This window comes from Carya illinoinensis, chromosome 12 (genome assembly GCF_018687715.1).
Source record: "Carya illinoinensis cultivar Pawnee chromosome 12, C.illinoinensisPawnee_v1, whole genome shotgun sequence".
NCBI classification, from domain to species: Eukaryota; Viridiplantae; Streptophyta; class Magnoliopsida; order Fagales; family Juglandaceae; genus Carya; species Carya illinoinensis.
In genome coordinates this window covers 22,520,160-22,533,662 of record NC_056763.1, presented here as the reverse complement: position 1 = coordinate 22,533,662, position 13,503 = coordinate 22,520,160, and the positions used below count along the sequence as shown (strand labels likewise).

At 37.1% G+C, this 13,503-nt stretch overlaps 1 protein-coding gene across 4 annotated transcripts; it reads left to right on the top strand.

The window, feature by feature from the left end:
- The first annotated feature begins 586 nt into the window (after positions 1-586).
- LOC122289881 (WAT1-related protein At4g19185-like) lies at positions 587-11,799 on the top strand. 4 transcript variants are annotated; one of them, XM_043097246.1, is made up of 8 exons: positions 594-1,238; positions 1,666-1,728; positions 1,862-1,978; positions 2,137-2,422; positions 3,048-3,203; positions 9,902-10,053; positions 10,740-10,964; positions 11,542-11,799. In XM_043097246.1, exons 1-7 carry the CDS (start codon positions 1,033-1,035, stop codon positions 10,948-10,950), a joined length of 1,191 nt encoding a protein of 396 aa, XP_042953180.1. In that variant the 5' UTR covers positions 594-1,032; the 3' UTR covers positions 10,951-10,964; positions 11,542-11,799. The 4 variants fall into 4 exon arrangements, with proteins under 4 accessions (XP_042953183.1, XP_042953182.1, XP_042953181.1 ...); XM_043097248.1 differs by lacking the exon at positions 3,048-3,203 and having other exon boundaries at positions 591-1,238; XM_043097247.1 differs by lacking the exon at positions 1,862-1,978 and having other exon boundaries at positions 592-1,238.
- Positions 11,800-13,503: the final 1,704 nt, after the last annotated feature.

Here is a 13,503-nt window from a genome sequence, read left to right as displayed (position 1 = left end):
TCAATATTGATATGCAAATTGGTATACAAATTCGCTTGTACGTAATAAAACTCATTTTTTAAAAAGGTAATTAAATATGATATTTACATAAAAATATTAATTTTTTAATAATAAACCTCATCCTTTTTTAAAAAGAAAGTTACGCTTATACAATCTATGATTGTATCTAACAAACTATTTTATAAATTTTTCTAAGGTAGGATTAACATTTTTCTAATTTGCTTTATCATTTTTTTGAAATCTTTCTAAATTCTCAGCCTTTTTTTAAGGAGAAAATATCCATTTACTATTTTACCGTAGAGATCCATTTTTTTTTTTTACACAAAAAGTTAGATATAAAGAGAGAAAAATGATTTATTTCTAAAAAAATTTTTGAAAAATTATAATTGTAATTATAATTATATACTAATCTATATATTAATTTGATGTGATTGATTAAAAAGTAAATTTTATTAAAAATAATATTAATTTAAATTTTAAATATAAATAAATTAGTATTATACCTATATTAGTATGTAATTTTATTTATTCTTACGAAAACTCAAACTTTTTCGAGCAGATTTAAGAGGATAATCAGTTTCGTTTGGCTACAAAAATCGCTCGCCATCTGTGGATTGAAAGCAGTATTCGTGTCCCTCGAAACGAAGGTTGGGAACATTGGACCCCTCTCTCTGTGGAGAACAGTAACTCAAGACAGACAGACAGACGAGTCATTGATGAGGAAACTCAGGCACGACTCTGTGATGGGATTTGATTAAACGATTTTCGTTAGTCTTTAGAAACCATAACGACGGATGCGCAAAACTCAAAAAAACTTCCGTTGCTGAAGATCTTCCGAGCTCGAGTTTCGGTGTTCCATGTTTTCAGAAGTCCCCCCATCGTCATCCTATAACCATTTGGCCATCAACTAAACCACCATCCCCAAGAGTTCAAGGCATCATATTTTCACCGTTTTCCAAAGTCTCCTCTCTGTTCCTTTCTTTTCCTGTTCAGTTATCTTTATCCTATCCGGTTCCAATACATAAAAGAGAGATGGCGGTGTCAGCAGCAGCCGGGGGTGTTGGAGGAGAGGCATGGAAGGCGCATGTGGCCATGGCGTTCGTTCAGCTCTTCAATGGAGGGTACCATGTTATATCCAAGGTGGCCCTCAACGTTGGGATCAACCAGCTCGTCTTCTGCGTCTTCCGCAACCTCATTGCCCTTTCCATCCTTGCCCCCGTCGCCTATATCCGGGAAAAGTACCTTCCTTTCCTTTCGTTCTCTTCTTTTCTCTGATTCCCATTTCCTGTCTGTCATTTCTTTACTTTTGCTATCAATATGATTTGTCGATATGGGCATAGATAAGGTTGATTCTGCATAGGAAGCAAAAGGAATATTCAGTTTGGGTCCTAAATCAAGCTAGGATTTCCTTGGAATGCCATCGTTTCGGATCATCACCATTTTCTGTGTCCTGCTGCATTTATGCAATGGCGCCGTAAATGATGAGGCATTTGTTCATGGCCCAGATTACAGAACAAATTAGCTGATTCCATTTAATGGGTGATATTGTCGCTGGGTCTTATATTCGTACAACTTCAATATTCTTCCGCTTTCATGTTGATTGTTTGAATTGAAAAAACAAAGCAATGAAAGCATCCTTTAACTATTCTTTTGTCTTGTTTGTAGACGTGTTCGGCTGCCAATGACTAGAGGCCTCCTGATATCATTTTTCTTTCTTGGGTTAACTGGGTAAGTGTAGATGCTTTTATCCCAATCTTAGTGGGCTAGCCATAAGTTACTCTTATCATTTGATTTGTATCAGTGAAACTGAGACTCAATGTCCAATTGATCAATATATCTTTGCTTGCTTAAATCCAATTAGGATATTTGGCAACCAGCTTTTGTTTCTTATTGGTCTTGGCTACACAAATCCAACCTATGCTGCTGCCATACAGCCTTCAATTCCAGTCTTTACATTTCTATTGGCTGCAATGATGGGGTCAGTTGGCAAGTTTTTACTTTGCTTTAAGTCAGCCGATATTGTTTTAGAGATCACACACAGAGCACCTATAAAAAAAAAACATCACACACACAGATTTGCATTTCAATGGATTTTATTTGTTCAATATCATATGTGGACTTATTCATGCGGTACAGTACAGAAAGAGTCAACTTGCTCCGAACTGAAGGTCAGGCCAAGGCTGGAGGTACAGTTGTATGTGTTTCCGGTGCCATACTAATGATTCTGTTCCGTGGCCCAGCTTTGATTGGAACTTCAGAACCAGACTTTGCAGCACAAAGTGAAATAAGTGCCAGGGGTCAGCCAGAGCCTTCTGGATGGTTCATGTCTAGTTTTATGGAGCTTGGAATTGACCATTTTCACCTTGGAGTTTTATGTTTAATTGGGAACTGTATGTGCATGGCTGCATTTCTAGCCATTCAGGTACAGAACTAGATATTTTTGTTTTTACAAAATTATTTACATTGCCCTTGATTAAATAATCAAAACAAAGATATTCAACATGATAATATTGTTTACACTTAGATAAGGCTCTCTTCATTTTTTGGTCTGTTGTCTGCATCATTCCTTTTCTTTCTTTTTAAAATAAAAAATATGACAGAATCACGTATATTCCGACTGTGCACAGATGTTTAGCAACTAGCCAATACAGAGTCGAGGAAATACCCTTTTATGCGAACCCAGGAGCTCTTCATTATAAATGCCATATAATTTATTCAAATATTGTTTTAAGTACATTCATCTGTTCCATTAGCTTTCTGGTGAATCTTTCTTTTGGTTTAAATTAGTTCTTCTAGTTAGGGCACTTAAAATGATTTTTTTTTTTTTTTTTGGGGGGGGGGGAGGGGGGGCAGGAATATCACTTTTAATGTTGATCCAAGTGATGGTGATAATAAAATAAGACGATGATAGTAACAAGATGGCTGCTAATGAGAAAAAAAATGTTAGGGAGCTTTACACTGATAAGAGAACTTGATGAATCCATCCATTTGTAGATCAAATTGCCACTTCAATCTGTGTATGTTCAATCTGATGGGAAAACTTACAGGCTCCAGTTCTGGCAAAGTATCCTGCCAGCCTGTCAGTCACGGCATATTCACAGTTCTTTGGTGCTCTGTTGATGGTGACATCAGCATTCTTTATGAACAATGAGTCAACAGGCTGGACTTTGACAAAGTCTGAGCTTTTTGCTGTCATTTATGCTGTAAGTTTTTCCATCAAGAATATCTGTCTTGAATCTTACATGTCTCTTTCCAACTTCCTTTATGCCTTAGATATAAAAACTGTCAATAATAAGATAAAACTATTCTGTGTGAATCGCCGAATACTTTGGCCTTGAGTTTCTCTTTATTATATAAACTATACCACCGAATACTATACATGGAAAGTCAGCTATATACAACAAACGGTGCCTAACATTCCTCCATAATTCAACTAATACGGTGCCTAATATCCTCGTTGACAGCCCCCCTCAAATTGATGCCCGTAAATCAATAAGCATCAATTTGTTACTTAGGAAGTAATGTCGATGACGAGTGAGAGCCTTGGTGAAGATATCAGCAATTTGTAGTTCAGTAGAAATATGTGGAAGAGTGATAACACGAGCTTCAAATGCTTCACGGATAGAATGACAATCGACTTCAATATGCTTCGTGCGCTCATGATAGACAGGATTGGCTGTGATTTGAAAGCACTTGTATTATCGGCATGTAGAGGTGTGGGATCAGTCTCTGAAAAATCTAGCTCAGCAAGCATACCTCGAAGCCAAATAATTTCAGAACAAGCTAAAGACATCGCCCGGTATTCAGATTCCGTAGATGACTTAGAAACTCTGTCTTGCTTCTTACTCTTCCAAGAGATCAATGCATTACCTAAGAACACACACCAACCAGTGATAGAGCGACGTGTATCCGCACAACCAGCCCAATCAGCATCGCTATAAGCGGCAAGATGAGTAGAGTTGCTAGCCAGGAAGAATAAACCACGGGCAGAAGTGCCCTGAACATAGCGTATGATCCTACGAACAGCAGCCAAATGAAGATGACGAGGAGTCTGAAGAAATTGACTAACTTGCTGTACAGCAAAAGAAATGTCTGGTCTAGTAATGGTGAGATAAACAAGGCTACCCACCAACTTTCGATATAAACTGGGATCAACAAGTAAGTCACCCTCCTCTTTGCGAAGCTTGACATTTAATTCCATAGGTGTATCAACAGAAGTAGCCTCCTGTAGGCCAGCTGTAGCCACCAAGTCACTAGCATACTTATGTTGATTGAGTGAAATACCAGAAGGACTACGATGCACCTCAAGACCAAGAAAATATGTGAGAGATCCAAGATCTTTCATATGAAAGGACTCTAAGAGATGAGTTTTGAGCTGGCCGAGTAAGACAGAATCGGAACCAGTGATCACAATATCATCAACATAAACTAAAAGAACAACAATACCCATGTCTGATTTCCGAAGAAACAATGAAGTATCATACTTGCTTTGTTTGAATGAAAATTGTAATAAAGTTGTGCGGAATTTATCAAACCAGACCCTTGGAGCTTGCTTGAGACCATAAAGGGAGCGACGAAGCTTACACACATGTGAAGTCGGAGAGGTGAACAATCCCTGGGGTGGTTTCATGTAAATACACTCTTTAAGATCACCATGAAGGAAAGCATTCTTAACATCCATCTGATGTAGTGGCCAATCATTGGAAGCAGCAAGAGCTAGAATCAGACGAACAGTAGTCATTTTAGCCACAGGAGCAAAGGTCTCTTCATAATTGACACCATATTCTTGATTATTCCCAAGTGCAACAAGTCGAGCTTTGTAACGTTCCAAACGTCCATCAGATTGGACTTTGACTGAATAAACCCATTTGCAACCCAGAGGAACAATGGTAGGAGGACATGGCTCAATGTCCCAGGTTTGATTGGCCTCTAAAGCAGCAATTTCTTCTTGCATAGCTTGTCGCCAACAATCTTGCTTAACAGCATGTGAGTAGCATGTGGGAATATCAAAATTGGATAATGTAGCAGTAAGAGCATAAGCAAACCATCCATACCTATCCGGAGGTACTGACACTCGAGAAGAGCGACGTGCCAAGTGCTCTGAGGGTGTTGCAACTGATTGGTCCTGGAGTATGGTAGGAGCAGATATCGGTGGAGCCACCGGAAGAGACTGTGGACGGGAGCGTCTCGTATACACAAAACCTGGTCTAAAGCGAGAACTGACGGGATGATGATCTGAGAATGGCTGTTCAAAGGAGGGGAGAATCACAGTAGAAGAGGATGACACAGAAGACACAGGAAAGAAATGTTGATTTTCAAAGAAAATAACATTTCTAGAAATCCGTGTACGATGTAAAGTATGATCATAACACACAAATCCCTTTTGACACACATTATATCCTAAGAAAGCACAGCGGACAGATTGAGCAGATAATTTATGTCGCTCATGAGGAGTTAAATGCACAAAACATACACAACCAAATGTACGAAGGTTATCATAACTAGGTTGCGTAGCAAATAAGCGGAAATAGGGAGACTCCATATTTAAGACTTGAGAAGGCAAACGATTAATCAAATAAGTAGCTGTTTTCAGAGCCTCGACCCAAAACATGGATGGAACAGAAGATTCTAACAAGAGAGTACGTACCACATCAAGGAGATGACGATTTTTGCGTTCGGCTACTCCATTTTGTTGAGGAGTAGAGGGACATGAACGTTGATGAATAATACCCTTAGAAGCCAAGAATGTTTGAAACTCAGTAGACAAATATTCACCACCGGAATCTGTGCGTAATGTTTTAATAGAAGCAGAAAATTGATTGTCAACATACGCTAAAAATTCAGTAAAAATACGAAAGACCTCAGATTTAGAGCGAAGAAAGTAAACCCAAGTAAATTTGCTATGATCATCAATAAAAGTCACATAGTATTTAAACTTTTCATGTGAAGAAACAGGAGAAGGTCCCCAAACATCACTATGGATAAGATCAAAGCAGTGAGATGCTCTACTAGCATGCAAAGGGAAGGGAAGAGTTTTGCTTTTACCAAGTTTGCAAGAATCACATTCAAGAGATAAAGAAGAACGATTTTTATTACCAAGTAAACTAGAGTTCAATACATGAGATAAGATTTGAGTATGGGATGACCTAAATGACGATGCCATACCATACTAAGATCTGAAACATTATTACAAGCAAAAGACTTAATAGAAGAAACTGGAGAAAAATTGGGAACAGACAAAAATAGTGGAAACAAGCGCCCCACTTTAGGTCCCTTCGCGATCGGCTCCCCCGTTACCTGGTCTTGCACAACACAACCATCACCAGAAAAATTAACAGCACAATTATTATCAACTAATTGGCCAACAGAAATAAGATTCGTAGAAAGCTGAGGAGCAAGAAACACATCAGTGAGCTTCGAAGAAACATCTCCGACAGCAGCTATGGGCAAAGAGCTGCCATTGGCAGTCTGAATAGCAGATTTACCAGCGTAGAGTCGGACATGGCATAAAGCAATGGGATTATTAGTCATGTGATTAGAGGCCCCCGAGTCCACGTACCAGAGTTTAGTAGAATTGGTACCTTGGAACCCCATTGCTGATAATGCCGAAATGAGCATCTGTTGCACCATGTCGGGGGTGCAGTAATTCAATGCAGGAGGTGCAGGAGAGCCATTTGCTGCAGAAGGCGCTGCGGGCAAAACAGTAACCGAAGTCTGAAATGCTTGGGCCTGACGATGCTGAGGGCAAGTACAACACTCTGTGATAATGTGACCCTTCTTCTTGCAATAAGAGCAGAATTTCTTAGAACAATTGGCAGCAATATGGCCATATTCCTTGCAGCAGAAACATTGCAAGTTTTTAGAATTGATAGAGGGTCCTCGTCTGTGTGCAACATAAGCTACAGTTGACATCCCAGAACTGCCATGAGATTGCTCCAGAATAGCTTGAGTACTAAGACGTTGTTCTTCACGAAGTAACTCTCCAAAACAAATATCAAGAGAGGGAACAGGAGATCTGTTCAGTAAAGAGAAGCAAACAGATTCATATTCCGAACGTAGCTTCATAAGAAACTGATCACGGCGGCTAGTCGCATGAAGAGTCTGAATAGTGCAAAGAGCGGCATCGGGAACATCCGCTGTAACCAAATCAGCATATTCATGCCAAAGGGTCAGAAAAGCCGAGTAATAGTCCTGGATAGAAAGGCTACCCTGTTGAAACATGGCAATCGCATGTTCTAACTGAAAGCGACGAGCATCATTATCCTGATGATAAACCCTCTTCAAGTAAGCCCACATAGATTGAGCGGAGCGATGGGGTCGCAAGTTGGTGACAATATGGGGCTCCATGGAACCAAGAAGCCAAGACATGATGCGTGCATCAAGTACGGCCCATGACGGAGAAGACTCGACATCCTGAGATTGTGTAGAAGCAAAGGGTTTGGCGACATCCGTGCCATCAATATGACCCCAAAGGTCTTTGCCCTTGAGAAAAAATTCAAACTGAAATGCCCAGGTAGAATAATTTGTGCCCATAAATTTAACACACATAGGGGCAGAATCCATTGGAAAAAAAATTGCCGAGACAAAAAATAGCACTAAAGATGCCAAGAAGCAAAATCACAAAAAAATTAGGAAGCTAATAAAACTGCCGAGAGGATACCAAAACTATCAAAAGATAAATGACCCACGGACTGTGTGCTCGAAATACCACACAGAATCTCAAGAAGAATTTGTTCAGTGGATTGTCATCAGCCTCAAGAAGAATTTGTTCAGTGGATTAAAAAAAAAAAGGACTTGATGCTGTGTTGAAGGCTTTAAAAGACACGGGACAAAGAGGAATAATTGACCGAGGCTGGGAAAAGAAAGAGAAAAAAAAATACACAAGAAGAGAGAAGCTGCAGAACTTGCCGATCCACAAAAAAATATTCCACTTGCCGAAAAACAATTGACCAAGAAAACAATTGCCGATTGAGAAAAAAACAATTGCCAAGGACTAACTGAGAAACCAAAAAAAAACAATTGCCGATTGACCAAAAAAAAACAATTGCCAAGGACTGAAATGTAAACAGAAGGCACCGACAGCTACCAAGAAATAGATCGGAAAGCAAGTCTTCTATATAGATCAGAAGGTGCCGACATACGAAACCGAGAGAGGAAAAGATGGTGCCGAAACCGAGAACCTGCCGAGAAGATGGCACCGACAGCCACCAAAGCACAGAGTGCCGAAAAAACACAGAATAGAACCGGGAAAAGAAAAAAAACAGAACCGGGAGGGGAAGAAAAAAAAAAGAACTGGGAAGATCACAATACTAAAATAGCTCTGATACCATGTCAATAATAAGATAAAACTATTCTGTGTGAATCGCCGAATACTTTGGCCTTGAGTTTCTCTTTATTATATAAACTATACCACCGAATACTATACATGGAAAGTCAGCTATATACAACAAACGGTGCCTAACATTCCTCCATAATTCAACTAATACGGTGCCTAATATCCTCGTTGACAAAAACTTCTTCGAATTTTTTATCCTCTGGGTCCATGTGATGTGCTGGTTATTTTAACTTTTGAAGGCAGTATATGGTGATAATTCTGTTTTCTGAAGAGGATTGTCCTCTATACACAATGATTATGGTCAAAATTGGGATGATCAGCCTTCACTAACCGTGGAAGGTGAAGCACAGTTTTACATCTAATCATGACATCTTGTGCTACTCGGGTATTCATTTAGCTGATTTGTTGGCTGCTTCAATTTACCTGCACAGCTTTTGCCATCACATTCAACCATTAAACAGGTTTCGGTTTTCAGCGGATGGCCAAAATTTGATCCTACTGACAAATTTTTTTGAGAATTTTCAATTTTCAAGATTACGGCTGCAAAGTCATTTTAGTGGATTTACTATATAAATTTGGATTTGGACATAATGCCTGCCTAATCTGTACTCAGCCATGGTCCTATATGGTAGGCTGAGCTGGATCTGCTTTTGGATAAGTTACATTCCCATATATTATATTCTGTAATTGTGGGGTGCACAAAGGGAATTGAAACCATATCTAGTTCAAGGTAGGTTAGCTGAGCTGGATTGTAACCACCAAGCGAATTGCTACATTGATTAATGCCTTCAAATTGATGTGTACTCAATTTCATTGAGCTAGATAAAACCTTACGGACATACTTGGCAAGACCGACAACATGCATAAACACTAAACATTTTGTGCAGTAGGATCATCATATTGATCTAGGATGGCAGCTTCAATAACAAAGCTGGGAGTGTAGATAGCAGAGTTTAAACTTCACAGAAGTATTAAACTCATAAAATGACGGACGCCTGGTCTTGCTTACTAAGTAGATAGCAGAGTTTAAACTTCACAGAAGTATTGTTGCATGCTTGTTATTCTATTCTGTTATAACTTACCTATTAGATAGCTGGGAATAATTCCATAATAGGTTGATATTATTTTATGCATTTTTTTTTTCAAAGCTTTGTGTATGGGTTGAATGAGCTCGTTAAACTGCAAGGATTAATAATTTAAGGAAAAAACCATAAGCTGCTGGTACTCGGTGAAGTGGGAGCCTACTTTCTCAAGTCCTAAATATAAGGCAACAAAACAAATTTCATTTTATAATGGATGATGACTCTATTGCATGCAGATTTGCATGGTGATCACTATAACCCTCTTGCAAGTAATAGAATGAGAGAAACTTTCCATGGCTCTTCTACAAAATTCTTTTTACTATTCAAATGACTTTGTTATAGCTGCTTTCCAGTAACTATTCTTTTATCTAAAAGCACAGACACGTGATTAATGCCTTTATTTCACTTCGCAATTTTACATTTATATATCTTCACTTTAGGGAAAAATTATGGGAAGACTTAAGAGCATTACTCTGTTTTTCAGGGAACTGTTTCATCTGCTCTTAATTATGGACTCCTAACATGGAGCAATAAGATCTTGGGCCCTTCATTGATAGCTCTCTACAATCCACTCCAACCTGCATTTTCTGCCTTCCTTTCAAGGATTTTTCTTGGAAGTCCTATTTATTTGGGAAGGTTTTGCTTCAATCACTCCCAGTACAGTTTTTTTTACTTAATTTACTTGTTGATTTACCCTGTATATACAGAAGATTCCTTGATTTGCTTAATCTTATCATCTGGTGGCCTCCTTTGTTTTTCCCCCTTCCCCAGTAATATGTTACTGTTAGCATTCTTTCAGGAATATCCTTTTGCAATCATCTTTTTTTTTTTTTTTTGATAGGTAATAAGAGATTTTATTCCAAGTAAATAGGCATAGCCCAAGTACACTGGAAGTATACAAGAGATTACACCTAAATACAAGCTAAAATTATAAGGGCAAAATACATTTTCACCCCCCCCCCCCCACAACAACTAACAGGTATTTAACACAGTGCATCATGAACACCTAAAACAGACACATTACACGCTCAAACTACCACTTTTTGTCATGTAACACCTTCTATCCAAATCTGACTTTTACAATGACGACAAATAGGTAATGTGGCACAAAATTGACATTCAGATTTTAATGGAAGGTGCTACTCAAGGGTGCAACATATTTGTTTTGGCATTTTGGTGTGTAAGGTGTAAAACTTATGTTAATTGAAGGGTGAAAAGTGTATTTCCCCAAATTATAATACTGAAATTTTCTCAAAGTTCGTTGCACTTGAAGTTGGAACTTTGTAAGAATGATGCTTACTTGTTTTTGCATGTTGAAACAGTGTTATAGGGGGCTTTTTAATTATTGCTGGCCTTTATTTGGTCACTTGGGCATCTTATAGAGAAAGACAAGCAAGTCTGGAGATTGTTCCTCATTTTGTTCAGGATACTGAACCGCTCCTTCGCAAAGATCCATCAATTAACAAGATCTCATACCAGAGAGGTCATATTTTCTCCGAGCCCTCCACCTCACTGCCAAAATCCTCAGATTAAGCCAATTTGGGATGGTATGTGCTGTAATGTTCTCATAATTCTCTCTTTTCTACTGAGTACTTTGTTCGGATAAAATAGCATCATTTATCATGTCTTTTATTATTCATTTATCAGATTAAGCGAATATGTTCCTCCTAGATAAGGATGGACCTTTTAATAAAATTATGGAGACCGCCCTCTTCTCAAAAAGAAACGTGATATTCTATGTTTTATAACTCAATAGGGTTTTGTCTTTTAAAGATTTAATTTTTGCATATACATTTGTCCACTTCTCTTAGTTTTATGGTTCCATGTTTCATCCAATAGATTAGTTGTATTGGTGGTCTTGTCTTAGCCACTTGAACTAAACATTATTTAGCCATTTTGGCTACTCGATCGAGAAAAGGGGAATCCTCAAGGTTAGCATACGCATATGGAGTAGCAATGAACCAAAAGCAAATAGACACTGAAGAAAACATGCTTCTATCTTTACTACAATTGTTTGCCTCATTTGTTTTTTTACTCATTGGTTCCTCTAGGAGTACAAAGCGGATTTCTAGTGGGCTAGGCTTGTGTGTTCTCATGTGTATTAATCATTCATTCGTCACACAGGAGAGGTGAATCTGAAGTTCTATCAAATGTAGAATGGGTGGTGCTACTTGCATGGTCGGAAACACGAGAAAGCTCAACAAATCATTTGTTCATGAGCAAGAAACGAACAGTTTTTTTTTTTTTTTCTCTACATTTTTGTCCATGTTCTTATCCGTGTACCAAGCATTTTCGATGTATTATTACACAAGTACAACCTACAAGCAATGCCCTACCCTTGGGTTGCCTGCCTAAAGTTAATGCCTCTACCCCTTTAAACTATCGTGTTTTTATCATCCACATTAGTAATTGATAAATAACTTGTAGGGCTGCAAACAAAGTGAATCTAGTCGAATTCGAACAATGGTACTTGAGCTTGATTAACATATTTCCTCCCTCGAACTCGGCTCGGATTCGAATAAAACTCAAATATCCTTGCTCGAACTTGGTTCGTCAACCGTTAATATTGTTCGAGTTCGACCTGAACACGCTTTTTTATTTTGAGATTTTTAATCATATATTTTGATTAATAATTTTTTTTAATTCTACAAAAAAAAAAAATCAAACTAATTAACCATTCAACCAAATAATTTTGATTCAAAGTTCTTATAGTATAACTTCCTTTTTTTATAAAAATAACTTATAGTTATAAATTAAACTAATACTACACCAGATAAATGTAATAAAATAAACTATTTAACATATAGATGAAATAATAAATCAATAGTTGTAGTTGTATGATATATTATTGTACAAATTATCCTATACACATTTTAGGAACATAACATATTTATATTAAATAAAGAAAACTATAAATAAATTAATAATATATAATTACGTATATAAAATATAACTAACGTGTAATATATAACACATACGTATATAAAATATATTATGAGCTTCAAAACGAGTTCAAATGAGTTAAGCCGAGTTTATACAAGTTTTGTTCACGAGCTTTAATCGAGTTGAGTCGAGTTTATATTAGTTTTACTCATTTAATATTTGAATCTGTATTAGTGTTTATGAACATCTCATTTATTAAATGAATCGAGTTCAAATCAAGTATACACGAGTCGAACTTGAATTGTTCATGAACTATTCTGTTCATTTGCAGCCCTACAAATAAGTAAAAATTAATAAATAGTTCTCAATTCATTTGATGTCTTCTTATGAAAATATGATAATGCCTTACCTTGTTGTTCCCAACTTTTAGGTGACTGGTATGAAAAAATTTTATTCACATATCGATTTATTGACTTACTAAATATATTGTTGATACGGAGTGTATCATAGTTAATTTGGATGAATTTACTTCTTAATTCACGCACAATGACAAGGAGTATGGCTAAAGCATGGAACTTCCATTAACAGGGAGTTGCTTGCCTGTAAAGTAAACACCCCCCCTTTTGAAACCTGTATTGGTACCAACAACTTGAATTCAGTGTTGTTGGCTTATTTGCTGATCATGATGTTTTGATGTAAAATGAAACCTGTATTAGTAATGCTGAATCCATTATTCTGTTTTGGGCATTCATGTTTCTATTTTCATATGAGAATAATCCAAAGAAAACTTTACTCCCACCGATAATATCTACCTACTTATTTAACTTTTTTTTTTTTAAACTTAATTGTCAACGAAGTATTTTTTTTAATGTGTTTGTGATTTTTTTAAGAAAAGTGTTACAGTCACAAATGAATTATATAAAAGTGAACCCACAAACTGACTTGACTTCATGTAATTCGTCAGATCTACTTATCAATAAGAGTAATTTTATAATCTGATAAATCATATCAACCTACGTCAGTTTGTAGGATTACTTTTATGTAATCACTTTGTGATTAGAATATTTCTCTACCCTCAATGAGTGTAGCATCATCCATAATCCAATATCTTATCCACAAGATGCACTTACTATTATTATTATTTTTTATTGTGACGCTAATCATCTCCTTTTGAAATTATAGCTTCTTATCTTTGTCTTCGAT

Coding starts and splice junctions, on each gene's coding strand:
- LOC122289881 (XM_043097246.1), top strand. CDS start 1,033: ATGGCGGTGTCAGCAGCAGCCGGGGGTGTTGGAGGAGAGGCATGGAAG. Junction 1,979..2,136: donor CTATTGGCTGCAATGATGGG/GTCAGTTGGCAA, acceptor CATGCGGTACAG/TACAGAAAGAGTCAACTTGC. Junction 3,204..9,901: donor TTTTTGCTGTCATTTATGCT/GTAAGTTTTTCC, acceptor TCTGTTTTTCAG/GGAACTGTTTCATCTGCTCT.